The sequence below is a fragment of the Somniosus microcephalus genome, chromosome 13 (genome assembly GCF_052327205.1).
Source record: "Somniosus microcephalus isolate GS21.2 chromosome 13, FLI_Smic_1.0, whole genome shotgun sequence".
In the NCBI taxonomy this organism is placed as follows: Eukaryota; Metazoa; Chordata; class Chondrichthyes; order Squaliformes; family Somniosidae; genus Somniosus; species Somniosus microcephalus.
The window spans coordinates 190,446,615-190,474,320 of record NC_140999.1 but is presented as its reverse complement, the minus strand read 5'-3'; the positions used below and the strand labels follow the sequence as shown (position 1 = coordinate 190,474,320).

Genomic DNA, 27,706 nt, shown 5'->3' with positions numbered 1-27,706 from the left:
GCCACATGCGTGCAGTCAATGGCGCCCTGCACCATGGGGAAACCCGCTATCCTCGCAAAGCCCAATGCGCATTCATGTTGTTTGAAAGAGATGTACTGGTGTCTCCTTTTATAGAGGGCATTTGTGACCTGACGGATATAGCAATGGACCGTGAACTGGGAGATATTGGCGATGTCCCCAGCAGCTGCTTGAAAGGAGCCGGTGGCATAAAAATTCAAAGCCACTGTTATCTTCACTGCCACCGATAGAGACGTCCTGCTCCTCAGTTGAGGCTGCAGATCTGGCTGCAGCAGGTGGCAGAGCTCAGTGACCACCTCCTTGCTGAAGTGCAGCCTGCGCAAACACTGCTCCTTAGACAAATGAATGTAGGAGAATTGTTCCCGGAATACCCTGGGAGGGTAAGGTCTCCTGTGCAGAGGCCTGTTGGCCCTCCTTCATCTGGCCATGATTGCCACTCTCTCTCTGCATCTCTGTTGCCTCCGAATCTGCAGGCGCAGGATGATGCCCGAATCAGTGCAGCCCCCAGAGTCTCTTGGCAATCGAAGTAATGAAGGTCAAATCCAAAAGTACCTGCAAAGTGATGCTCAGTAGCCAAGACTACCTCACACAACATTGACTCTATGCAGAAGTTTCTCTCTCTCTCTCTCTCAGAGTCTCTCTCTGTCAGAATGAGTGGTGCAAAAATGTCTACCACAGAAAAAGCCAGGAAGAGTGTGCCTTTAAATAGCATCCCCCCAGCCCCTCACCGAATGGGAAACATTCCACTCTCCCTGTCGTTGCTTGCGCCAGGCGGAAAGGAGGGGGGGCGCCACTCAATATCTGGTCCGGGGCGCCACCAGGGCGTTGCACGTTCGACTGACGTCACGATCTGCGGGCGCAGGAGATCGGGGCCGTAAACTTTTGCACCGCCGCAAAAACTCTAGTCAATTTCGCGAACAGTGCAAACATCGCCGCGCCCGGGCGCTAGTTGCTTTGTGCCCCATTAGCGCGCTCTTAGGGCGCTAATGGCAGGTGCAAACGAACCGAATTTCTCCCCCTAAGAGTTCTGTATCAAGAGTGCTATTTAAGTAACAGTGTTGCACTAGCAGAGAAGTGCTGTAGTGAACACTAAGAGTTCTGTATTGAAAGTGCTATTAAAAGGGTGTTGCACTAAGCAGAAAAGGTGCTTCAGTGGACACTAAGTAGCTGTATTTAAAAGGTGCTGTATCTAAGTAACAGTGTTGTACTAAGAAGTAAAGTGCTGCATTTAAGCAACAGTGTTCTATTAAGTAAACGAGTGCTTTAGTGGACAAGAAGTGTACTGTGTTAAGTGAAGTGCTGTATTTCAGCATAAGTGTGCTGTATCGTTTATTTTCAATTTGTTTCCTTTTTGTTTCAATAAATGCTGGTCTGTTTTGCACCCAACCACGAGTCACGTTTTCTGTCTACATCACTACCGAATAAGTCCGGCGGTCAGAACCAGGAATAGGGGAGTGCTTCGAAACCGCACGGGGATCCCTGGAGCAGCTCAGAGGCTTCTGACTGGCCAGAGACAATAACCCCAACCCCGCTGTTAATTCCTACAAATATTAGTGTGAAAGGTATAGAGGGTCCAGAATTCCTAAAATGCATTCAGGAGAACTTTTTTAGCCAGTATGTAACAAGCCCAACAAGGGAGGGGGTGGTTCTGGACTTAGTTTTAGGGAATGAAGTTGGGCAGATGGAAAGGGTATCAGTGGGAGAGCATTTTGGTGATCGTAATTCAGTTAGATTTAGGGTAATTATGGAAAAGGACAAGGATAGACCAGGAATAAAAGTTCTCAATTGGGGAATAGCTAATTTTGCTAAGCTGAGAAGGGATTTACCCAAAGTGGACTGGAAACAGCTACTTGAAGGTAAATCAGTGTCAGAGCAGTGGGAGGCATTCAAGGAGGAGATAGTGAGGGTTCAGAGCAAGTATGTTCTCTTAAAGAAAAAGGGTGGGATTAACAAATCTAGAGTTCCCTGGATATCAAGGGGCATACAGGGTAGGATAAAGAAAAAAAGGGAAGCTTATGACAGATATCGAGGACTCAATACTGCAGAAACTCTAGAGGAGTATAGAAAGTGCAGGGGTGAAATTAAAAAGGAAATTAGGAAAGCAAAGAGAGAGCACGAAATAAATTTGGCAAGTAAAATCAAGGAAAAATCAAAGATGTTTTATAAATACATTAAGAGCAAGAGGATAATTAAAGAAAGAGTTGGGCCTATTAGAGATCATGAGGATAATCAGTGTGTGGAGGCGGAAGATGTGGGTATGGTTCTTAATGAATACTCTGTGTCTGTTTTCACAACAGAGAGGGGCAATGCAGACATTGCTATCAGTGGGGAGGAGTGTGAAATATTACATGAAATAAACATAGTGAGAGAGGAAGTATTAAGGGGCTTAGCAGCTTTGAAAGTGGATAAATCCCCAGGCCCGGATGAAATGTATCCCAGGCTGTTAAGAGAAGCAAAAGAGGAAATAGCAGCGGCTCTGACCATCATTTTCCAATCCTCTCTGGCTACAGGTGAGGTGCCGGAGGACTGGAGGACTGCTAACGTTGTACCTTTGTTTAAAAAGGGAGAAAGGGATAGACTGAGTAATTACAGGCCAGTCAGCCTAACTTTGGTGGTGGGAATATTATTGGAAAAAGTTCTGAGGGACAGGATAAATCTTCATTTAGAAAGACACAGATTAATCAAGGACAGTCAGCACGGATTTGTCAAGGGAAGGTCGTGTCTGACAAACTTGATTGAATTTTTTGAGGAGGTAACAAGGGGGGCCGATGAGGGCAGTGCGTTTGATGTATTGTATATGGATTTTAGCAAGGCTTTTGATAAGGTCCCACATGGTCACGAAAGTAAAAGCCCATGGGATCTAGGGCAAAGTAACAAGTTGGATCCAAAATTGGCTCAGAGGCAGGAAGCAAAGGGTGATGGTCGATGGGTATTTTTGTGACTGGAAGGCTGTTTCCAGTGGGGTTCCGCAGGGCTCAGTACTCGGTCCCTTGCTTTCTGTGGTATAAATCAATGATTTGGACTTCAATGTAAGGGGGTATGATTAAGAAGTTTGCAGATGATACTAAAATCGGCTGTGTGGTTGATAATGAAGAAGAAAGCTGTAGACTGCAGGAAGATATCAATGAACTGGTCAGGTAGGCAGAACAGTGGCAAATGGAATTCAATCCGGAGAAATGTGAGGTAATGCATTTGGGGAGGGCTAACAAGGCAAGGGAATACACATTAAATGGTAGGACACTGAGAAGTGTAGAGGAACAAAGGGACCTTGGAGTGCATGTCCACAGATCCCTGAAGGTAGCAGGACAGGTAGATAAGGTGGTTAAGAAGGCACACGGAGTACTTGCCTTTATTAGCTGAGGCATAGAATATAAGAGCAGGGAGGTTATGCTTGAACTGTATAAAACACTAGTTAGGCCTCAGCTAGAGTACTGCGTGCAGTTCTGGTCACCACATTACAGGAAGGATGTGATTGCACTAGAGAGGGTAGAGAGGAGATTTACCAGGATGTTGCCTGGGCTGGGGAATGTTAGCTTCGAGGAAAGATTGGATAGGCTGGGGTTGTTTTCTTTGGAACAGAGGAGGCTGAGGGGAGACCTAATTGAGGTGTATAAAATTATGAGGGGCCTAGATAGAGTGGATGGGGAGGACCTATTTCCCTTAGCAGAGGGGTCAACAACCAGGGGGAATAGATTTAAGGTAATTGGTCGGAGGTTTAGAGAGGATTTGAGGAGAAATTTCCTCACCCAGAGGATGGTGCGGGTCTGGAACTCACTGCCTGAAAGGGTGGTAGAGGCAGAGACCCTCATCGCATTTAAAAAGTGCTTGGATGTGCACTTGAAGTGCCGTAACTCACAGGGCTACGGACCAAGAGCTGGAAAGTGAGATTAGGCTGGATAGCTCTTTGTCGGCCGGCGCGGACACGATGGGCCGAAATGGTCTTCTTCCGTGCCGCAAATGTCTATGATATCAATAGCGCAAAATGACAAAGGGTCATCGGCCTGCAACGCTGTCTCCCTTTCTCTCTCCACAGATGCTGCCTGACCCCACTGAGTATTGCCAACATTTTCTGTTCCTATCACAAGTTGTTGTTGTTGTTGTTGTTGCTGCTGCTGATTCACGTCACACACTCCGGTAAAGACTACAACAACCGAGAGCCAACGGGGCAGAGCGCGCCTGCGCGGCGGGGCGCGGAGGCGGCCTGTGGGGGGAAGCCGGAGCCGGGAGTGGGGGCGCATGCGCAGTGCCCTCCAGGCGAGGTGATGCAAGGGGGCGCAAGAGCGCGCGCGCCCGCTGCCGCCGGCGATGACGCATCTTTGACAGGCAGGCGAGGGCGACCAACCAGAGCGGAGGGAGCGGCGGGCGGCTGGCCAATGGTGAGGGCCGGAGGGGGCGGGAGCTGGCCCGCGACGTGTGCGGGCGCGGGCCCGCGGCGCATTCTCTGGCCGTGACAGGAGGCGAGCGGGCGGGTGAGCGGCTAAAGCCAATCTCACTCACACACACAGACAGCAAAAAAATAATCAAAGCCTGGTCCACCACGAGCCGAAGACCGACGAGCCGCCATGTCTGGAGATGAGGTCGGTTTTTATTTTAGGCGGGGCGTGCTGCTATTGACGAGTTTCTGCATTTCTTTTCCTCCGTTGAATGGAGACAAGGCCTCGGGCTGCATTTGTTGCGTGTGCGAGCCGGCGGCCGGGCGCAGGGGGGGGAGGCCTGAGGCCTAGCTGGCCCGCTGCTCTCACACACACACACACACACACACGCACTCTCTCACACACTCGCTGTATTTCTAACGCTTTTACCACATTTTGCTTTCTTTAACTTACTGTTTTTTGGCCTCCCCTCCCCTGACATCAGTGCTTTTTTTTGCTGGGGTTTTCGGTTTCAGAGGCTGAAACCGAACTTCACCTCGCTCAGCGGCTGAAACGAAAGGAAAAACTTGCATTTCTACAGCCCCTTTCACCACCTCGGGCTATCCTACCACAGTAGGCATCACAGTTGGGCCTGGGCCTCTCCTCGCCCTAATAGAAACATAGAAGATAGGAGCAGGAGTAGGCCATTCGGCCCCTCGAGCTTGCTCCGCCATTCAATGAGATCATGGCTGATCATCCAAACTCAGTACCCTGTCCCTGCCTTCTCCCCATATTCCTTTTAGCCTTAAGAAATGTATCTAACTCCTTGAATATATTGGCCTCTACTGCTTTCTGTGGTAGAGAATTCCACAAGTTCACCACTCTCTGGGTGAAGAAATTCCTCCTCATCTCTGTCCTAAATGGCTTACCCCTTATCCTTAGACTGTGACCCCTGGTTCTGGACTCCCCCGACCATCGGGAACATCCTTCCTGCATCCAGTCTGTCCAGTCCTGTCAGAATTTTAAAAGTTTCAATCAGATCCCCTCTCATTCTTCTAAACTCCAGCGAGTATAAGCCCAATCAACCCAATCTCTCCTCATACGTCATTCCTGCCATAATGGCTGGTAGTGGCCCTGGACTTGGAGGGCCCAGAGTTTGAGTTCAAATCCTACTGTGGGCAAACTCTGGAATTTAAATTCAATAAACCTGATGGGCTGGAAATAAAAGCAACCATAAAAGATGCTGGGTTATCCTAAAAGCCCTTGAGGGAAGGGAACCTGCTGTGGTTTTCACTGCCCTCTGAACTCCCAATTTCTCCAAGAAGGCATCCCACCTCCACCTTTTTGGAGCAATTTCCTCCTGACACACTTCCACCTCTCCTCCTTTTAAGACGCTCCTTAAAACCTACCTCTTTGACCAAGCTTTCGGTCACCTGTCCTGATATCTCCTTATGTGGCTCAGGGTCATTTTCTTGTCTCCTTTGAAGCACCTTGGGACATTTTACTGTGTTAAGGGCACTATATAACTGCAAGTTGTTGTTGAACTCTGAGATTGGGCCGTAAATGTCACCCTGCCTGTGTTGTCCACGTCCTGGGAACCAATTTTTAAAAATATATAATTTTCCAGCAGAATTAAGCATTCTGTATCATGTTCTTCCTCCCCTTAGCCAATTGTAGCACTTGAAATGATGCCTCGGATTGAATTGGCTAACTCGGCACAGACCCGATTCCACCTGCTTTGGATGCCACGGGAGCCATTACTTTGTTTCTTATGCACTTCAATTTTCTCCTTTTTTCTGCAGTGTAAATACTGTAGAAAAGGAGAAAATGAAACATCTAGAAAGTGTCTATCTTTTCACACTGATATGATCGAAGTATATGCAGATCTATTTTGTAACAAGAAAGAGAAAACTTACACCTTTCACATCCTCGGGATTATCTAAAATGTGAAGTATTTTTGAAGTGTGGTTACTGTTGTAATGTAGGGAAATGCAGCAGCCGGTTTGCGCACAGTAAGGTCCCACAAACATGAATCCGTTTAATCACCAAGACCACTTCCGCCTCTACCATTGCCCAACTCCGCTCCTGCCTCTGCTCATCCCTGCCTTTGTTACCTCGAGACTCGACTATTCCAACGCACTCCGGGCCGGCCTCCCATCTTCCACCCTCGATAAACTAAAGCTCATCCAAAACTCTGCTGCCCGTATCCTAACTCGCACCACGTCCTGTTCACTCATCATTGGCTCCTGGCCTGGCAACAGCTCCAATTTAAAATTCTCATCCTTATTTTCAAATCCTTCCATGGGCTCGCCCCTTCCTATCTCTGTAACCTCCTTGAGCCCTACAACCCTCTGAGCTCCTCCAATTCTGGCTTCCTGCTCATCCCCCTATTTTAATTGTTCCACCACTGGTGGCCATACTTTCATCTGCCTAGGCCCTGCGCTCTGAAATTCCCTCCCTTAAACCCCTCCACCTCTCTTCCTTTAACACGATCCGTAAACCCTACACCTCTGACCAAGCTTTTGGTCATCTGCCCTAATAACTCCTTATGTGGCTCGGTACACTCCTGTGAAGTGCCTGGGGACGTTTAACTACATTAATGGCGCTATATGAATGCAGGTCATTGTTAGTGATGTTGGTTGAGGGTTCATTATGAGTCAGGACACTGAGAACTCTCCTGCTCTTTGAATAGTGGTTTGGGATCTTTTACATCTAAATTGAGAGGTGCAAACAGGGCATCAGTTTCACATCTGATCTGAAAGACTGCTCCTACAGTGCAGCACTCCCTCAGTACTGTGCTAAAGTGACAGCCTGCATCAGGCACTCGAGTCTCTGAAGTGGGGCTTGAACTTGCAACCTTCCAGACTCCGAGGCAAGCGTGCTACCACTGAGCCAGAGCCAACGCCTATGATGACTGTGCTAGTGTAGGATTGTTGATAGAGACAATCATGGGGGCTCTTTGGCTTCACTTGTTCCTGTAATGACCAGTAGTCGATAACTGTGAGACTGACAAACCCGTGTTTGCGGAATTTAGCACTCGCAACAGTTGGGGATGAACTTGGCTGTGTAAATCCGCTATACCTCGAAATCTTGGCGTCATAAGAAATAGGAGCAGGAGTCGGCCATTCGGCCCCTCAAGCCTGCTCCGCCATTCAATCAGATCATGGCTGATCTCCTGCCCTATCCCCATATCCCTTGATTCCCTTAATATCCAAAAATCTATCGATCTCTGTCTTGAATATACTCAACGACTGAGCCTCCACAGCACTCTGGGGTAAAGAATTCCAAAGATTCACCACCCTCGGAGTGAAGACATTTCTCCTCATCTCAGTCCTAAATGGCCGACCCCTTATTCTGAGACTGACCCCTGGTTCTAGACTCCCCAGCCAGGGGAAACATCCTCCCTGCATCTACCCTGTCAAGCCCTGTAAGAATTTTGTATGTTTCAATGAGATCACCTCTCATTCTTCTAAACTCTAGAGAATATAGGCCAAGTCTACTCGATCTCTCCTCATAGGACAATCCCCCCATCCCAAAAATCAATCTGGTGAACCTTCCTTGCACTCCCTCTACGGCAAGTATATCCTTCCTTAGGTAAGGAGACCAAAACTGTGCACAATACTCCAGGTGTGGTCTCACCAGGGCCCTATATAATTGCAGTAAGAAGTTGTTACTGTTATACTCAAATCCTTCTTGCAATAAAGGCCAACATACCATTTGCTCTTCCTAATTGCTTGCTGTACCTGCATGGTAACTTTCAGTGATTCATGTACAAGGACACCCAGGTCCCTCTGAACACCAACATTTCCCAATCTCTCACCATTTAAAAAAAATACTCTGCTTTTCTATTTTTCCTACCAAAGTGGATAACTTCACATTTCTCCGCATTATATTCCATTTGCCATGTTCTTGTTCTTTATTGGTTGCATTGTCCTGAAACAGTGAGAGACTCAGAATTACTTTTCAGATTTACCTCTGCTTACTTTCCCAGTTCAGAAAGATTGGGATTGGTTTGAGGTGAAAAGGCTTGACTCTCAAAGATATGTCTTTGATATCAGCAGTCGGATTTCAAATTGCGGCCAGCGCCTTATCCAAATGCAGGCTCCTGAAGTTTATTGAGCATGCACTCCTGACCGACCTCCCACGTTCTACCCTCTAACCTTGAGGACATCCAAAACTGCCATGTGTCCTAACTCGCACCAAGTCCTGTTCGCACATCACCCCCTGTGCTCACTGACCTACATTGGCTCCCGGTTAAGTAACGCCTCAATTTTAAAATTCTCATCCTTGTTTTCAAATCCCTCCATGGCCTCGCCTCTCCCTATCTCTGTAACCGCCTCCAGCCCCACAAACCCCTGAGAACTCTGTTTCTCCAACATTGCCCTCTTGTGCCTTTTCTTTCGCCTCACTGTTGGTAGCAGTGCCTTCAGCTGTCCATGCTTAAGCTCTGGACTTCCCTCCCTAAACCTCTCCTGCCCCTCCAGCTCTCTCCTTTAAGACACTCCTTAAAACCTACCTATTTCACTGACCCAAGGTTTTGGTCATCCATCCTAATATCTCTTCCTTCGTCTTGGTGTCAAACTTTGTTTGATAAGGCTCCTGTGAAGCACCTTGGGAAGCTTTAGTACGTTAAAGGCGCTATATAAATGCTAGTTGTTGATGCATATTGCATTATTAGCTTCCCTTTAGTGTTTTTTAATTTGCCGCAATTCCTTCCTTCAGCTCATCAAACAAAACAAATAACTAGTGCGCAAGCATTTCAACATTTTAAAAATAGACAAAATTGTCGCAAATTCAGAAAATCTTTTTTTTTTTCATGATGATTGTTGCCTTAGTTTGTATTCTAATGGAAAATTTCAAGCTTAAGGAGGTTTTCAGTTGTGTTTAAATTTAACGTAGTCCGCAGGCAGCAGAGGTACCAATGGAGTAATGCACTCGGGCATTCCGCGCTGTAAATTTCAGCCAGTTCATTTTAGTGTGGAGAGCAGCGACGGTGATCCTCTGCTAACTCACTCTAGTGCCCATTCTTCAGCTGTGAGCCTTGACGCTTGAGCTCTGGCACACTATTTGGTTAATGGGGGCATCACAGTTGTGCCTGATGATCGATCCTAATGTTATTTTGGCTCACTTGGTAGCACGCTTGCCTCCGAGTCAGATGGTTGTGGGTTCAACCTTCACCAAGAGCGTGAGCACATGATCCAGGCTGACCCTTCAGTGCAGTACTGAGGGAGTGCTGAACTGTTGGTGCTCCCATCCTTTGGAAGCTCTGTTAAACTGAGGCCCATCTCTGCTTGTTCCATTGGTTCAGGTTGATTTAAGATGCCATGGCACTAGTCGAAGAGCAGGGAGTTCGCAGGCCTTGGAGGGAGTGCAAATGTACATTTACCAGAATGATACCCAGACTCTTGGGGTTAAATTATGAGGAGAGATTAAACAAACTAGGGTTGTATTCTCTAGAATTTAGAAGGATAAGGGGTGATTTGATCGAAGTTTTCAAGTTATTAACAGGAACAGATAGGGTAGATAGAGAGAAACTATTTCAGCTGGTTGGGGAGTTTAGGATTCGAGCCAGGCCTTTCAGGAGTGAAATGAGGAAACACTTCTACACACAAAGGATGGTAGAAGTTTGGAACTTCCGCAAACAGCAATTGATGCTAAATCAATTGTTCATTTTAAATCGGAGATTGATACATTTTTGTTAACCTAAGGTATTAAGGGATGTGAGCCAAAGGCGGGTATGTGGAGTTAGGTCGCACATCCGCCATGATCTCACTGAATGGCGGAACAGGCTCGAGGGGCTAAATGGCCTGTTCCTATGTTCCCTAGACCAGGGGTTCTCAACTGGGGGTCTGCGATTTCAGGGGGTCCGCCAGTTGGATTGTCCCATCAATATACAGAGGAGTCGACTGATGTTTATGGCATAAACATCAGAAGTCTCCCCTGTATATTGAGATGAGTGGAATAGTCTCCGCGATACAAAGACTAGATGCGCAGTCAATTCAGGTTCTTGCTGTTGGGCACCATTTGTCAGGTTAGACAAGTCCCTTTGCGTGTCACTAACTTTTACAGCAGTATTTATCTTGGTAATTTTTTTAAAATCCAGCCCTATTCACTTTCACGTTCATAAACCACTCACCGCTTTTAACTATTAAATAAAATAGTGGGAGTTATAACTTCTCTTTTCAGGGGATTAAAAGCTGAGTTGTAGGCGGGGTAATCCGCGAGTTAGTCCGGTGTTGTGTGGACCGAAGTAGTGCGTGCCTTCCTTTCTACTCTTTTCGTTCCCCTCGCGCGGAGCCCTCTTGTGTTGGTTGGAAGCCGCTCGCTCTTTGAAAAGAGACCGTTTTTTTTCCTGGTGGTTGAGACGGGGAGGGGGAGCCATGAATGGAGAGAGTGGCTCACCACGTGGCCTTGGAGGGGGGGGGGGAAGGGGGCAGAAAGAAAGAGATTTTCCAGTCTGGGCCTGCGGCAAGGCCGTAATAATCGGGATCCGGTGTGACTCTCTCCTTCAGCGTCTTCAGCCTGAATTTTAAAAATAGCTGAAGGCGTTATCATGATTTTTAGTTCTCAGTAACAAGTAGCAAGTTTCACATTAAGTAAGTAAAACAAAAATAATTAAGAAAATATGTGCTTAATTAGTACAGGAAGCTCTCTGGTATCCGGCACTGACGGGACCGAGCTGGTGCCGTTAGATCAAAACTGCCGTATAAACCAGCGGCAATGTTAAAACATACAGAGCTTTTCAGCTCCGTGAGAATCAACAAACCCTAACAGTTGGCTGCAGCTGGTCTCTAGCTGAAGCTGTTGCTTAGCTACAGACCTTGCAGAGCCTGACTTGGGGGGAAAAAAAGGCAACGAGAAGTAAAAAAAACTTATAGAAAAGGGCTCCTGAATTTTGCCGGTAAATAGAGCTTTCCAGACTTTTAACCTCCGGTTAAACGAAAGTTTCCTGTAGAACTCATTTTTATACAGGAAAAAATACTTGTGTTGTGTTACAGGGGGTCCGTGGAATTTCTATAACACTGAAGGGGGGCCTCGAAAGCAAAAAGGTTGAGAACCCTAGACAACACTCCCCCTCAACTACCACCAAAAACAGATTCCCAGCTCATTCATATCGTTGCGTTTTTGGGGATTTTCCTGTGCGCAAGTTGCATTTGCCTGTATAACAGTCATTGCACTTCAAAGCAATTAGCATTTACAGAGCCTCCCCAATACTCCTGAACCAAAAGCCCACTCCTTAGTTCTTCCAGACCCAAGGCTTCTTCACCCAAAGACACACCTCAATACTCCCAGTCCTCCAAGACTCCAGGAACTTTTCCCCAGTCCTTCCACACTTTTAACTTTCCCCCCCTAACCAGTTTCAAAGTTGAGAATAGTATGGCAGATGTACCGATTGGGGGTTAGATCGAATCATAGACACTGAAGGAGGCCGTTCAGTCCATCGTGCCTGTGCCGGCTCTTTGAAAGAGCTCTCCAATTAGTCCCACTCCCCTGCTCTTTCCCCAGAGCCCGATACATTTTTTCCCTTCAAGTATTTCTCCAATTCCCTTTTGAAAGTTACTATTGAACCTGCTTCAACCACCCTCTCAGGCAGCGCATTCCAGATCACAACTCGCTGTGTTTACAATAAAAAGTTTCCCCATGTCTCCTCTGGTTCTTTTGCCAATCACCTTAGACCTGTGTCCTCTGGCTACCAACCATTCTGCCACTGGAAACTGTTCTCCCTAACCAGTTTCAAAGCTGAGAATTCATAAGATAGTATGTAAGATGTACCGATTGGGAGTTCGATACCTGGTATTTAGTGGAGTGGGGGGGGGGGGGTTAATAGGATTTTAGCTGGACTGAGCTTTGTCAATACTGCAGGGGGGGCATGCTGGAGATTGGCAGCATGGGGGTGTGCGTGGAGAGAATCCTTTGGCCTGGCATCATTGTGGCGGGGCAGTCTGGGGCTTGGCTTCACTTTTCTCTTGCTGACTGACCTGTGTATTTGCAGCACATTTTGTTTATCTTTTATATTATTAGATTATCAAATGATACCATTACTGTTATTGGCTGACTCATGGTGAGGAATACCGGGAGAGATCTGCTCGTGCTTTAAGTTTATTTTTTCATAAATTGAAATTTATGTCCTCTTGACCTCGGGGCTCTTGGGTTGGTTTCTCTCTTCAGTTTAATACTTTATATACCTCTCCCATTAACCTCCCCATTAAACTGTAGAGCTGAAGTACCTCTAATCTTTCTTCATAGCCAGTCATTTGACACTTGAGATCCTTGTTGCTTTTATCTGCACCATTGCCAATGCATGCATGTCCATTTGGAGTATGATGTCCAAAACTTTACACAGTACTTAATCTGACCAATGCATTATAAAGTCTCACCGTAACTTCGTGGATTTATACTGATCTGGCCATCAATCTCCACCTTCTATTTTTTTATTTAAATTCCTTTTCCACATTATCTTCTCACTGCAAAGTGACAAATCTACTGTTGGGTCCCTTTTTAAAGTCTCTGCTCCCATCATTGTATAACTATCTTCGTCTTTCCTCCCAATACGCAATACTGCAACAGGGCATAGAAAGGCTAGCAGAATGGGCAGACAAGTGGCAGATGGAATTTAATATAGAGAAGTATAAGGTGATGCATTTTGGCAGAAGGAACAGGGAGAGGCAATATACACTCAATGGTGCAGTTTTGAAGAGTGTGCAGGGACAGAGGGACCTGGGAGTTAATGTGCATAGGTCCCTGAAGGTGTCGGGACATATTGAGAGAGTGGTTAGCAAAGCATATGGGATCTTGGGCTTCATAAATAGAGGTATTGAGTACAAAAGGAGAGAAGCTATGCTGAACCTTTATAAAGCGCTGGTTAGGCCACAACTGGAGTATTGCGTTCAGTTCTGGTCACCACACTTTAGGAAGGATGTGAAGGCACTTGAGAGGGTGCAGAGGAGATTTACCAGAACGGTTCCGGGGATGGGGGAATCTTAGCTACAAGGTCAGGTTGGAGAAGCTGGATTTGTTTTCATTAGAGCAATGGAGGTTGAGTGGTGATTTGATCGAGGTGTACAAGATTATGACGGGTGTGGATAGGCTAGACGGGGAAAGGCTGTTCCCACTATATATATTTCTTAAGGCTAAAGGGATCAAGGGATATGGGGAGAAGGCAGGGACAGGGTACTGAATTTGGATGATCAGCCATGATCTCATTGAATGGCAGAGCAGGCTCGAGGGGCCGAATGGCCTACTCCTGCTCCTAACTTCTATGTTACCAGTTGATGGTACAAGGACTAGGGGTCACAGATTTAAGGTTTTGGGCAAGAGATACAGGGGGGATGTGAGGGAAAACTTTCATGCAGCAAGTGGTGATAACCTGGAATTCGCTGCTCAGTGTTTTCAAGGGGAGACTGGATAGGCACTTGAGGGAAATAAACTTGCAGGGCTATGGGGATAGAGCAGGGGAGTGGGACTGACTGGTTTGCTCTACAGAGAGCCGGCACAGACTCAATGGGCCGAATGGCCTCCTCCTGTGCAGTTATGACTCTCTGACTTTACATTTGCCAGTATTAAACTTCATTTGTCCCTTGTCTGCCCAATTACACACACTGCCCTAATGCTGCTCTCCCACCCATTCTGGTGGTGTCGGATCCCAGCGTGTGGGTCTTGCTCGGTTTGCCAAGAATCACCCAGGTCAGCAGCCAAGACGACCTGGTGGTAAATGTTTGTTCATGGCTTCTAGCCGTAGCAAATCCACAAAAATTCACTTTTATTTAAAATTAATTCTCGGGATGTGGGTGTCGCTGGCAAGGTATTTATTGCCCATCCCTAGTTTCCCTTGAGTAGGTGGTGGTGAGCCGCCGCCTTGAGCTCCTGCAGGTCCTTGTGGTGAAGGTACTCCAACAATGCTATTAGAAAACATAGAAACATAGAAGATAGGAGCAGGAGTAGGCCATTCGGCCCCTCGAGCCTGCTCCGCCATTCAATGCGATCATGGCTGATCATCCAAATTCAGTACCCGGTCCCTGCTTTCTCCCCATACCCCTTGATCCCTTTAGCCTTAAGAAATATATCCAACTCCTTCTTGAATATATTTAATGAATTGGCCTCTACTGCCTTCTGTGGGTGAAGAAATTCCTCCTCATTTCTGTCCTAAATGGCCTACCCCTTATCCTTCAACTGTGACCCCTGGTTCTGGACTCCCCGACCATCGGGAACATCCTTCCTGCATCTGGTCTGTCCAGTCCTGTCAGAATTTTATAAGTTTCAATCAGATCCCCTCTCATTCTTCTAAACTCCAGCGAGTACAAGCCCAATCGACCCAATCTCTCCTCGTGTCATTCCTGCCATCCCAGGTATCAGCCTGGTGAATCTTCGTTGAACTCCTTCCATGGCAAGAACATCCTTCCTCAGATAAGGCGACCAAAACTGCACACAATACTCAAGATGTGGTCTCACCAAGGCCCTGTACAACTGCAGCAAGACATCCTTGTTCCTGTACTCAAACCCTCTCGCTACGAAGGCCAACATACCATTTGCCTTCTTAACCGCCTGCTGCACCTACATGCTTACCTTCAGCGACTGGTGCACAAGGACACCCAGGTCTCGTTGCACTTCCCCTTCTCCCAATCTATTACCATTCAGATAATCTGCCTTCCTGTTTTTGCCACCAAAGTGAATAACCTCACATTTATCCACGTTATATTGCATCTGCCATGCGTCTGCCCAATCACCCAACCTGTCCAAATCATCCTGGAGTTTCTCGGCATTCTTCTCACAGCACACACGCCCACCCAGCTTTGTGTCATCTGCAATTTGGAGATATTGCATCTAATTCCCTTGTCTAGATCATTAATATATAATGTGAATAGCTGGGGTCCAAGGACCGATCCCTGCGGTACCCCACTAGTCACTGCCTGCCACTCGGAAAAAGACCCGTTTATTCCAACTCTTTGCTTTCTGTCTGCCAACCAGTTCTCTATCCAAGTCAATACCTTGCCCCCAGTCCCATGTGTCTTAACTTTACACGCTAATCTCTTATGCGGGACCTTATTGAAAGCCTTCTGAAAGTCCAAATACACCACATCCACTGGTTCTCCCTTATCTATTTTACCAGTTACATCCTCAAAAAATTCCAGTCGATTAGTCAAGCACGATTTACCTTTTGTAAATCTATGTTGACTTTGTCTGATCCTGTCACTGTTTTCCATGTGCTCTGCTATTACATCTTTTATAATGGACTCTAGCATTTTCCCCACTACCGATGTCAGGCTTACCGGTCTGTAATTCCCCGTTTTCTCTCTACCACCTTTTTTGAATAGTGGGGTAACATTAGCTACCCTCCAATCAATGGGTACTGTTCCAGATTCCATCGAATGTTGGAAGATGATCAGCTATTATCTAGGGAGCTCCGGGATTTTGACCCAGCGACGATGGAGTGGTGCTATATGTCCACGTTGGGGTGGTGTGTGACTTGAAGGGGAAATTGGATGTGACAGTGTTCCCATGCACCTTCTATCCTTGTCCTTCTGGGGAGTGGTAGCCGTGGCTTGGAGAGATGTTGCCAAAGAAACCTTGGCGAGTAGCTGCAGTGCCTCCTGTAGATGGTATGTAGTGCGGCCACGGTGTGCCGGTGGTACAGGGAGTGGATGTTTAAGCCAGTGGATGGGGTGCTAATCAAGTGGGCTGCTTTGTCCTGGATGAATCTTGCACAATCCAGCCAGCTGCACGACTGCCACATGTTGGGTGCTAGCACAGATCTCACAGTATAAACAGCTTAAATCCTCCTGCACCTTCCATCTCTCTCTCAACATTGTCTGCCAATTTAACAAGCTTACATATGAGGAGAGGTTGAGTAGATTGGGACTCTACTCATTGGAGTTCAGAAGAATGAGAGGCGATCTTATTGAAACATATAAGATTGTGAAGGGGTTGGATTGGGTGGATGCGGGGAGGATGTTCCTGATGATGGGTGAAACTAGAACTAGGGGGCAAAGTCTTAGAATAAGGGGCTGCTCTTTCAAAACTGAGATGAGGAGGAACTACTTCACTCAGGGTGGTAGGCCCATGGAATATGCTGCCCCAAAAAGCTGTAGAAGCTACATCATTACATAAATTTAAAACAGAAATAGACAGTTTCCTAGAAGTAAAGGGAATTAAGGGTTACGGGGAGCGGGCAGGAATTTGGACATGAGTCTAGGTTCGGATCGGTCATGGCCCTGTGGGTAGCGGAGCGGGCCCAGGGGCCGTGTAGCCTGATCCTGCTCCTATTTCGTGTGTCTAATTCTGTTAGATTCAGGAGATGGTTCTGTGATAGTAGATTGGCGGTTAGGATCAGATCAGCCATGATCTTATTGAATGGCGGAGCAGGCTCGAGGGGCCGATTGGCCTACTCCTGCTCCTATTTCTTATGTTCTTATGCAAATAATTTCTGTATTTAGGGCGTCTATGTGGATAAGAAGCTGGGGTGCCCAAGCACTGTGTGGTACAGGAAACTTTCTGGTATCCAGCACGGACGGGACCGACGTGGTGCCGGTTCATCAACAACTCCGGATAACCGAGCGCTATAGTAAAAGATACGGAGCTCAGAGCTCCGTATAAAGCAACAAACCCTGTAACAGCTTCAAAACAATCGGCACAAGTTGCAAGCGTCTCTAGCTTAGCAACAGCTTCAGCTACACCCTTGCACAGCAACAAATGGAGTAAAAAAAGTTATAAAAGTTACTTGAACCGACTCCTGAATTTTGCCGGTGGATAGAGCGTTCCGGTTATTTAGGGGCCGGTTAATCGAAAGTTTCCTGTACTCGACTCTCTTTTCCCCCCCCCCCCCCATCACTCTGTTTCCTATTTTGTTTTAATCCATCTTCTTATCCAGTCCCAGAATGTACCCTGTACACCCGTAGTTTTGAAGTTTTATCAGTTTTCCATGTAGGACCTCGTCAAAAGTTTTCTGAAAGCCAAAATAAGCCATCACAGGGAGCTCAAACATGGGGAGTCCCACTGCCTAATTTATGTGGAGCATCCTAAAAGAAGTCGAAGGGGTTTGTGAAGCATTGCAGGCTGTTTCATTTAAAAAACAATTACAAACTGCATGCTGTGCTGCTGTTAAAGATCTCTCATCAGGGTCTTCAAATTTTATGATGCACTTAAACTGAGAATTCTGCTCCTTTTAGGGTGTGCTCAAACATCAGTTCTGATCGTTCTATGAAAATGCCAGTGCTCCACTGGGAGCAATATATTGGATAAGAACGGTGTCACAAAACACGCAAATTATGCTGCCTTACTTTACCTAGTTAAAAAAAAGCAGGATTTTTTCAAGAGATTTAAAAAAAATAAAAAAAAAAATTGAATGGTCCTTCCTTACAGGGTTATATTCCCTTTCCTGCTTCCCTTAGGACATCTTCTATTTTCATGTTGTGATCATGCGCTATATAATGCTTGAACAGTGCTCGCAAAATCCATTTGTGTTGACTCTTTTTGCATTTGCAATTAGTTGTGCGGATCAGTTTTGTGCTGGACTCTCCATTGCTTCCCACTCTCTCTCTCGTTTGTTTTCCACCCCGCTGTCTCCCGCTGATGCAGTTTGAGGGCCGTTGAGCAGTGTTGCTGTGTGAGGTAGCTTAGTGCTCCAGGAAAGGTGCTGGTTTGAGGCTGAGAGCAAGGAATGGCATAAAATGATGGACTATTTTTGTAATAGTTCTAACATTGGTAGAAGTCTTTGCACCATAGTCCTTAACACAGTACATAGGGGATTGAGGGATAGCTACCATCTGCTGCACTGATCATAGAATCTTCGAATAGTGCAGCACAGAAGGAGGCCATTCGGCCCATCGAGTCTGTGCCAGCTTTTTCGAAGAGCAATCCAGTTAGTCCCACTCTTTCCCCATATCCCTGCAATTTTTTCTCCTTCAAGTATTTACCCAATTCACTTTTGAAGGCTACTATTGAATCTGTATCCACCGCCCTATCAGGCAGTGCATTCCAAATCCTAACCACTCGCTGCGTAAAAAAGATTTTCCTCCCGTCGCCTCTGGTTCTTTTGCCAATCGCCTTAAATCTGGGCCCTCTGGTTATCGACCCTTCAGCCATTGGAGACGGTTTCTCTTTAGTTACTCTTATCTAAACCCTTCATGATTCTATTAAAACTCCTCTTACCTTCTCTGCTCCAAGGAGAACAACCCCAGCTTCTCTAGTCTATCCACATAACTGTAATCCCTCATCCCTGGAACCTTTCTAGTAAACCTTTTCTGTACCCTCTCCAAAGCCTTCACACCCTTCCCAAAGTGTGGTACCCAGAATTGGACACAATACTCCAGCTGGGCCGAACTAGTGTTTTATATAGGCTTAGCATAACCTCCTGGCTTGTGTACTCTGCCTCTATTTATAAAGCCCAGGATCCCGTAACTGCTTTGTTAACCTGTCCTGCCAGCTTCATAGATTTGTGCACAAATACCCCTGGGTCTCTGTCTCCTTGTACCCCCTTTAACATTGTACCATTTAGCATGTACTGTCTCTCCTCATTCTTCCTACCAAAATGTATTACCTCACACTTCTCTGCATTAAGAACATAAGAAATAGGAGCAGGAGTCAGCCATTCGGCCCTTCGAGCCTGCTCCGCCATTCAATGAGATCATGGCTGATCTTCCACCTCAACTCCATTCACCGGCCCTATCACCATATCCCTTGATGCCCTTACTAGTCAGGAATCTTATCGACTTCTGTTTTGAATATACCCAATGACTGAGCCTCCACAGCCCTCTGGGGTAGAGAATTCCAAAGATTCACCACCCTCTGTGTAAAGAAATTTCTTCTCATCTCAGTCCTGAATGGCCTACCCTTTATCCTGAGGCTGTGGTCCCTGGTTCTAGACTCCCCAGCCAAGGGAAACATTCTCCCAGCATCCACCCTATCAAGCCCTGTAATAATTTTGTATGCTTCAATGAGGACCCCTCTCATTCTTCTGAATTCAAGAGAATACAGGCCTAGTTTACTCAATCTCTTCTCATACGATAGTCCCGCCATCCCAGGAATCAATCTCGTGAACCTTTGTTGCACTCCCTCTATGGCAAGTATATCCTTCCTTAGGTAAGGAGACCAAAATTGTACACCGTACTCCAGGTGTGGTCTCACCAAGGCACTATATAATTGGAGTAAGACTTCTTTACTCCTGTACTCAAATCCTCTTGTAATGAAGGCCAGCATACCATTTGCCTTCCTAATGGCTTGCTGCACCTGCACATTCACTTTCAGTGACTCATGTACAAGGACACCCAGGTCCCTTTGAACATCTGCCATGTGTCCGCCCATTCTGCTAGCCTGTCTATATCTTCTTGAAGTCTATTGCTGTCTTCCTCACTGTTCACTACACTTCCAAATTTTGTGTACTCTGCAAATTTCAAAATTGTGCCCTATACCCCCAAGTCCAAGTCATTAATGTATATCAAAAACAGCAGTGGTCCTAGTACTGAACCTTGGGCAACTCCTTCCAGTCTGAAAAAACAGCCATTCACCACAACTCTGTTTTCTAACCCTTAACCAATTTTGTATCCATGCTGCTACTGCCCCATCAATTTTGCAAACAAGCCTAATATGTGGTACTTTATCAATTGCCTTTTGAAAGTCCATTTACACAACATCGGCTGCACTGCCCTCGTCCACCCTCTGTTACCTCATCAAAAAACTCAATCAAATTAGTCAAACACGATTTGCCCTTAACAAACCCGTGCTGGCTCTCCTTTATTAGTCCATGCTTGTCCAAGTGGCTGCTAATTTTCTCCTGGATTATTGTTTCTAAAAGCTTCCCCACCACTGAGGTTAAACCGACTGGTCTGTAATGGCTGGGTTTATCCTTTTCCCCTTTTTTTGAACAAGGGTGTAACATTTGCAATCCTCCAGTCCTTTGGCACCGCCCCTGTATCTAAGGAGGATGGGAAGGTTGTGGCCAGCACCGCCGCAATTTCTACCCTTACTTTCCTCAGCAACCTAGAATGTATCCCATCCAGACCGGGTGACTTAGCCACTCTAAGTACTGCCAGCCTTTCTAGTACCTCTTTATCCATTTGTATTTCGTCCAGTATCCCAGCAACCTCCTTGTTTACCATAGCTTTGGCAAAGTCCTCTTAGTAAACACCGATGCAAAGTACTCATTACCTCTGCCTCCACCAACAGTTCTCCATTTTGGTCCCTAATCGGCCCACTGCTCCTCTGACGACCCTTTTTACTGTTAGTATGCCTATAGAAGCCCTTTGGATTCCCTATTATGTTAGCTGCCAATCCAATTTTGTACTGTCTCTTTGCCCCTTTTATTTCCTTTTTCACTTCTCTGTACTTTTTATATTCATCCTGATTCTCCCTTGTATTATCAAGCTGACATCTATCATATACCCCCTTTTTCTACTTCACCCTACTCCCTCACTCCTTTGTCATCCAGGGAGCTCTGGCTTTGGTTGCCCTCCCTTTCCCCCTTGTAGGAATACATCTAGACTGTACCCGAACCATCTCCTCTTTAAAGGCTGCCCAGTGCTCCATTACATTTCAGCCTGCCAGTCTTTGACTCCAGTTTAACCAGTCCAGATCCCTCCTCAGTTCGCTGAAATTAGTCCTCCTCCAATTAGGCATTGGTTGAATTTATGTTTAAATAGACATTTAAGAAAAAAATTCTCGGCTTAAGTACAAAATAGCCAGGATCTTTTGCAGGAGCACAGCATTCGCTTTGTAACTCGAGCTTAATTTAATTTATTTCTTATAAAAGTGAATTCCGGAGAATGGGGACCATCTAATTTTTAAATTTGCTCACCACTGTACCTGAGGCCCTGAATGATCCAATGCCCGTTTATCTTGCTCGAACAGATGATTTTTGATCCCACTATGACCAAGAAGAAGAAGAAAAAGAAGAAGCCTTTCATGTTGGAAGAAGATGGCACCGAACAGCAGGCAGAGGAGATGCCAGTGACCGAGCCTAAGGAAGCAATAATACCCGAGAGCGTGGAGGAGAAGATTCCGGAGGTAGACGAAGAGGACAACAAGAAGAAAGGTATGTTGATTCCTTTTAACCTAGTATTCAAAATTCTATTTAAAAAATGTAACTGGAATTCAGTTTGTGATTTCTAACTCTTACACTAACTGGACGCTAGAGAAGAGCAAAACTGATTTGAATTTTGAGTCTTTTTTTTTTTTAAAGAGTGTCTATTTACTGCAGATTTAACCTTGCTTTGTGTCAGTGCTGAGGTTTCACTAAAGCTCCAGAGCTGGGGTCCAGTCTGAGTATCGAGGAGCGGTGTGAGACTCCTGAAGGGGGGCAGCTACTATTGACACAACCGATTCTATAAAGTCATCATCGGGTCCCTTGGACCCCCTGGACCACTTTTTCCACTCGCCCCCCCCCCAACTATTTAAATGTACTGAAAATATTGGCCCTCCAGCCCTTCCTCTCCAAATATTTCAGCTTTAATGGCCTGGGATAGAACTCCACTCGCGCTTACAAGCATGTCTGCGCCAAGCTGCCCCCTGGGCAGGAGGGTTTGAGACGGAGCCAGCCAGCGTAAACGAGGCACCCTCCTGTTGGAACCTGTACTGCAGCTACTGGGCTCGGACCACTAATTAGAGCACATGCGGGAGGCACCGTATGTTGAATTCATATAAAATGCTTTAAAAGACGGAGTCTTCTCACTGTGCGGGAAGTGGTGGGGGAGAGAAACGAGCAGTGTGCGGCAACGCGCCGTCCAACTTTTGCGCTCTCACCGCAAGAAAGAACCCCATGGCACTTCCAGTGTTGTCCCCTGATGCGCTGCTGTGATTGTTGCCATGCAGAGGATGGAGCTGTGGACAGATAACGCAGCCACATTGGTACACAGATCTGATTTGTTTTGAGGGGCAGGTGGTTACACTAGAAGAGGCTGTTCAAAAAAAAATCAAGCATGGCGTAATTATGGCTTCAAGAGGATATTAAGAGCCTCTATTTTTCAATTCAAAACAGCCGGGCTCGAACTCCTCATTCTTGCAACATATCTTTCATTCCTTCAGAATCTGTTGTAGATTTCATAGCTTTTTTTTGATGTAGAAGAGCCGTTCACTGCAGTTTCTTTGAGCTGTAATCTGCAATCCATTAGTTATCAGGTTAGTGAAATCCCCTTTCATGCCCATGGAATTTTGTTTCTGTTCTGAGACTGAATAGTGAGGAAAACAAGTGTAGGGTTTATTAGAACAGTGGTGAGATACAATATGCTTTGTTACCGGACTGACCTTACTGACCTTTTGAAAGGCTGGGTGCTTCCTAGAGATTTGAGATGAAAGCCAAACTGTCTGACCAGCAGTATTTTCTGCATTCACTTTTTGTGTGGTTCTATTTAAATATTGCATGAAGCAATGTGGTGGAGTAACAAAAGTACTTGCACAGCTTTATCTGACCCCATTCACCCTGTATATGTCCAGCAGTCCAATTCTCTAAATCTGTAGTGGTGGAGCAGTATCTCGTCAAATACAGGAAACTTTCTGGTATCCGGCACTGACAGGACCGAGTTGGTGCCGTCCCATCAAAACTGCCGTATAAACCAGCGCTAATGTTAAAACATACGGAGCTTCTCAGCTCCGTGTGAAACAACAAACCTGTTGAACAACTTCAAAACAGTCAGCCGCAGCTTAAAAGCGTCTCTAGCTAAGCAACAGCTTCAGCTAGACGCTTGGGAGTCACGACTGGGGGGGAAAAAAAGCAACGAGAAGTAAAAAAACTTATAGGAAACGGCTCCTGAATTTTGCCGGTAGATAGAGCTTTCCGGACATTTAACCTCCGGTTAAACGAAAGTTTCCTGTAATAGCCTCAGGTTCTAACCTGGGAGCCCCCTGACATTGCTCCATTTAACATTAGAAGAAATCATGCTGAGCTTTGAATGGTGCGCACAGACTTTTTAATTACCGAATTGCTTGGTTCAGTCAGCTTGATGCCCAACCAGAGCCCCAGGTTGTCACATGGGTTTAAGGAAAAGTATAGCAGGTGTTGCATAGAAACAGAAGATAGGAGCAGGAGTTGGCCATTCGGCCCCTCGAGCCCGCTCCGCCATTTAATGAGATCATGGCTGATCATCCAAATTCAGTACCCTGTCCCTGCTTTCTCCCCATATCCCTTGATCCCTTTAGCCTTAAGAAAAGTGTTGCCCAGACTGGCTCTTATTGTGACACCTAGTGAAAGCAGTTCCGTAGTGCGATGGGGCTGGTGCTATGAAATTGCCCCATTTACAGAACGGGCTGCATTCAGAGCACTGGTAGCAGCACTGAAGTTACTGCAAGTACAGCTGTTCAAAGATCACGCACACACATCTCAAGTTTCTGGCCTTTTATTGGCTTTCAGCGGGCTGCTGGAATCTTGCATCATGTGTTGAGTCTCGCTTTGTTTGGGTGCAGTAGTTTTGCAAAGTGCTGCAATATAATGACAGCAGAAGAAGTTGCTCCCAGGAACTCTCATATCCGTGCTGGGAAACGTAAATGCAGAAACCTTTTTGACTTCTGGTCAAACATCCCACGATTGGTTTAATCTTAATAAACCCCGTGCTTTTCTGGTTGTGCGATGCGTGTCCATGTCAAATGGAGAAATGTTATTTCATTAATGACTTCACGGGCAGGGATTAATGAGGATAGTCTGTAAAACCACATGGTCCCATCGAGCACCAGGCTTTTGGGAAAACACTATGCAGCCACACAATAATTCCTTTAAACACATCTTTGTTTGTAAATGCCTTCCTAAAGAGTCAATGTGTTGTACCAGCTCACCTAGTTTCTTCTTTAAATCCTAAGAGTATCTATTGACACTGCTAGAAGAGTGGTAATAGCATAACTAAGAAAATAAGAAAGTGTTAGCTCACCCGCCTGGTATCCTAACTCACCCAGTGTGTCAGCCAGCTGTACCTTGAACAACCCCACTGCTTTTGTCTCCACTTCTCTGCCTGGCTGATCATTCATCGCTGAGTAAAGAAGGCATTTCTAATATCTGGTGAATCCTAGAAGTTAGCATCTCTTCAAAGCCATGTCTCGCAAGTGTTGAACATCAGCGGAAACGCAGGGCGTAGCTAAAGGACCCAATCTGTAGTTGACTCCATAATTCTAGACTGTGGTAGGTTTTCATTTAAGGTGAAGGGTAGCAATATCAGATATGGATTGGTTTAGAAAATTAATTTTTTTAAAAACAAAGCATAAATCACACAGGATTGCATAATTATGTTACGGGTCAAATTTTGAAACTTTGGTGGGGGCGGGTGGGTGAGTCGAGTATTTTCCCCAGACCAATGGCCAAGATCTATAATATGTGCTTTATATCAGGAGTGTCCAAACCACTGCTCTTGAGCCCTGGCAACTCAGTCCTGTTTGTACTTGGATTCCTTGCTCGCTGGTTTGTCCTATTTGAATTTTGTGGGCCTGGAGGTTAGCTGAGCAATTCTTAGCTATGTTCCCTTATTAGTAAATCAGTCCTCTATCAGAATGTCACAATATAGCCAGATCAGCAATGTGGATTGAAACTTTATATCTGGTCCCAGAGGCTACATGGCCCACACCCAGGTATCCCATGGGGTGATGGGGGAGCCTTGGGCAGATCTGCTTCAAATGTAAAGTGAGTCCCCTATAAAGATATCTCTCTCTCTCTCCTTCATTGCTTTCTGTTTCTCTTGTGTTTGATCAGGTATCGTGTAAAACTCAACCTGCCCTATTGTCCTTTCCTCCTCCCTTTCCCCGCCTCTGAACTTGCTTAAAAACTGTTACATCTCTAACTTCTTGACGTTCTGACGAAAGGTCCATCGACCTGAACCGTTAACTCTGTTTCTCTCTCTCCACAGATGCTGCCGGCCCTGCTGAGTATTTCCACCATTTTCTGTTTTTATTTGTGTGGACAAGCTGCTGTTGGGCAATCGTGTTCATCTGCTGAGAAATGTTTGATCATTAGATATTTATTCTGCCACAGTTTCTGTTTGGAGCATGAATTACCGCTTACTTATGTGCTTTGTTGGGTGAAGAAACCAAGATTCGGATCACCGATTTACAGTGAGGGTGTTTATAGAGGGTGACGGGTACAAACTATTACAAATTTTTTTCTTTCTTTAATCATAGATACGACAGATGATTTAGATGACTTGGACTTCTTCAATCAGAAGAAGAAGAAGAAAAAGCCCAAGAAAGCCTTTGATATTGATGATGGTGTAAAGGTTAGTTTTAAGGGTACACGAGGGGCTCAATGAGTTCACCATTTGGGCTTCGTGAAAGTCCTTTCCAACCCTTCTACTTTGTAAACCAAAGATCGATACCTCCTAATGTCATTTTTCAGCTGCCAGCCCTACGTACAAGTTGCAGTGTGTTTACAGGTGGATACCTTATTTCCAAGGGGGCTGGGGGAAATACTTGCTTTCTTAAACAATGTATTTATTCACGAGATGTGGGCGTCTCTGGCAAGACCAGCATTTATGGTCCATCCCAATTGCCCTTGCGAAGATGGTGGTGAGCTGCCGCCTTGAACCGCTGCAGTCCACATGGTGAAGGTAAAAAGGTACTCCCACGGTGCTGCTAGGTAGGGAGCCAATGTTCCTGTAATTTTTCGGGGGGCCATGTGGCCCCTTTAACGGGCTACAGGGCCCATTCAGGATACCATGCATGCGCGGTTTTGCCATTTAAAACCCGGCTGCGCGGGACCTTCAGAGTGTTGCACAGCCTAAAGAGAACATGGTAGGGAGTTCTGGGATTTTGACACATCGCCATTCCTTCATCGTCGCTGGATTTCCAAGCCAGGATGGTGTGCGACTTGGACGGGACCTTGGAGGTGGGGGTGTTCCCGTGCGCCTACTGCCCTTGTCCTTCTAGCTTCCTACCCTGATATTTTGTGTATAATGAAGTAAAAGAGTAAATAAATAATCTGGCCGCGTGAGCAACTGAGCTAGGCTTGAACCCTGCTTCAGCCTGGGTTGGCTTATCGCAGCAGTGGGGCACTACAATCGACTCTGCCTTTTAGCTACGGGGAGGGGGGGTGGAATCAAGAGAGAGTCGGGGACTCCTGTTGGATGGTGTGTGTCTGTGGTCATTAGGGATCTGCTGAATAATCCTGACCCCACTGACTGTCGCACCTTGGCCCAGAAATTCGGGTCGGGGGCTTCCCGCAGGTACAAGCCCCCGACCTGCACTTACCTAGCGCGCCGGCCGTTGAGCTGTGGGCCCGCGTGGGATTCCGATCCTGGGCCTGCTCCAACTGCCGGCACGCAGTGCTTGCGTATCCCAGGGGCGCAGTTAGTTCGAAGCGTCCCCTGGGATCACGTGGGCCATGGAGAGCCAATGGTAGCAGGGAATCTGTATTCATAGATTTGACAGGAAGACCTGTCAAATCTATTAATACAATTCAGCCCCAAAACATAACTAAAACTTCAAATAATTTTTTTTAAATCATATTTTTAAAATAAATATAAATTACATAAAATAACTATTTTAAACAATAATTTAAATTTTTGAAAAAATTAATTACAGTTTCTAACGGGGCTAAAAATAAACTTACCTTTCTTTAAAGTATTTAAAAATAATAAACCTGTGGAAAAAATGTTATAATTTTACTTAATTCACCACTTACCTTGTTAAAAGCAGGCCTTGCAACTGCTTTTTAGAAGCGTAGCTGCTGAAGACTTACCCTCCTGGAAAAACCTGCAAAATAAACGGAAGTTCCAGGCGTACGCGCTGCCTCACCGGCGCACGTGTTCGACCTCTGAACCCCTTCAAGGGAATGGAAGTTCCGGTTTCCCGCGCATGCGCAGTGCATGCGCGAAACCGGCACTTTCGTTGGGCCTACGCGTGAGTACCCAGCGCGTACTCACCCGTGGGGACCCGAAGTTCTGGTCACACATGAAGTACGCCCTCTTGGGCAAAGTACTGCGATGTTCTCGGAACGAAAAAGATTCAGCACCTTCAAGAGAAGCAAAAATTGGAAAATGTAAACCCCCACCCCCACCACAAAGGTAGAAAGTACATTTCACTGGAGAACATCCACATATTATAACAGGAATCCGTACTAATATTTCATTTAACATATAACATTGTCCTGACCCAGAGTGACACATTGAAGCATTTTAAAGTTCTTATTTTAAAAGAATCTAGGGAAGAAATAGCAGAGGCATTACTACACATATTTAGTAATTCATTCGAAAAAGATGTGGTCCCAGAGGGCTGGCGGATAGCTAACGTAATACCTATATTTAAGAAGGGGGATAGAACATGTTCAGGGAATTATAGACCAGTCAGCTTAACGTCAGTGGTAGGAAAAATAATGGAATCCCTACTAAAGGAGAAAATAGAAGAACATCTAGAAACAAAAAATATAATAATGAATAGTC

The 27,706-nt window shown here is 45.9% G+C and overlaps 1 protein-coding gene across 1 annotated transcript in view; it reads left to right on the top strand.

The window, feature by feature from the left end:
* Positions 1-4,446: 4,446 nt before the first annotated feature.
* Positions 4,447-27,706, top strand: part of eif2s2 (eukaryotic translation initiation factor 2, subunit 2 beta) — a 65,678-nt gene continuing 42,418 nt past the window's right edge. The window contains exons 1-3 of the mRNA XM_086005856.1: positions 4,447-4,595; positions 21,210-21,393; positions 25,452-25,546. Coding sequence (XP_085861982.1) covers positions 4,581-4,595; positions 21,210-21,393; positions 25,452-25,546 — 294 coding nt within the window. The 5' untranslated portion in view covers positions 4,447-4,580. The remainder of the gene's footprint in view (positions 4,596-21,209; positions 21,394-25,451; positions 25,547-27,706) is intronic.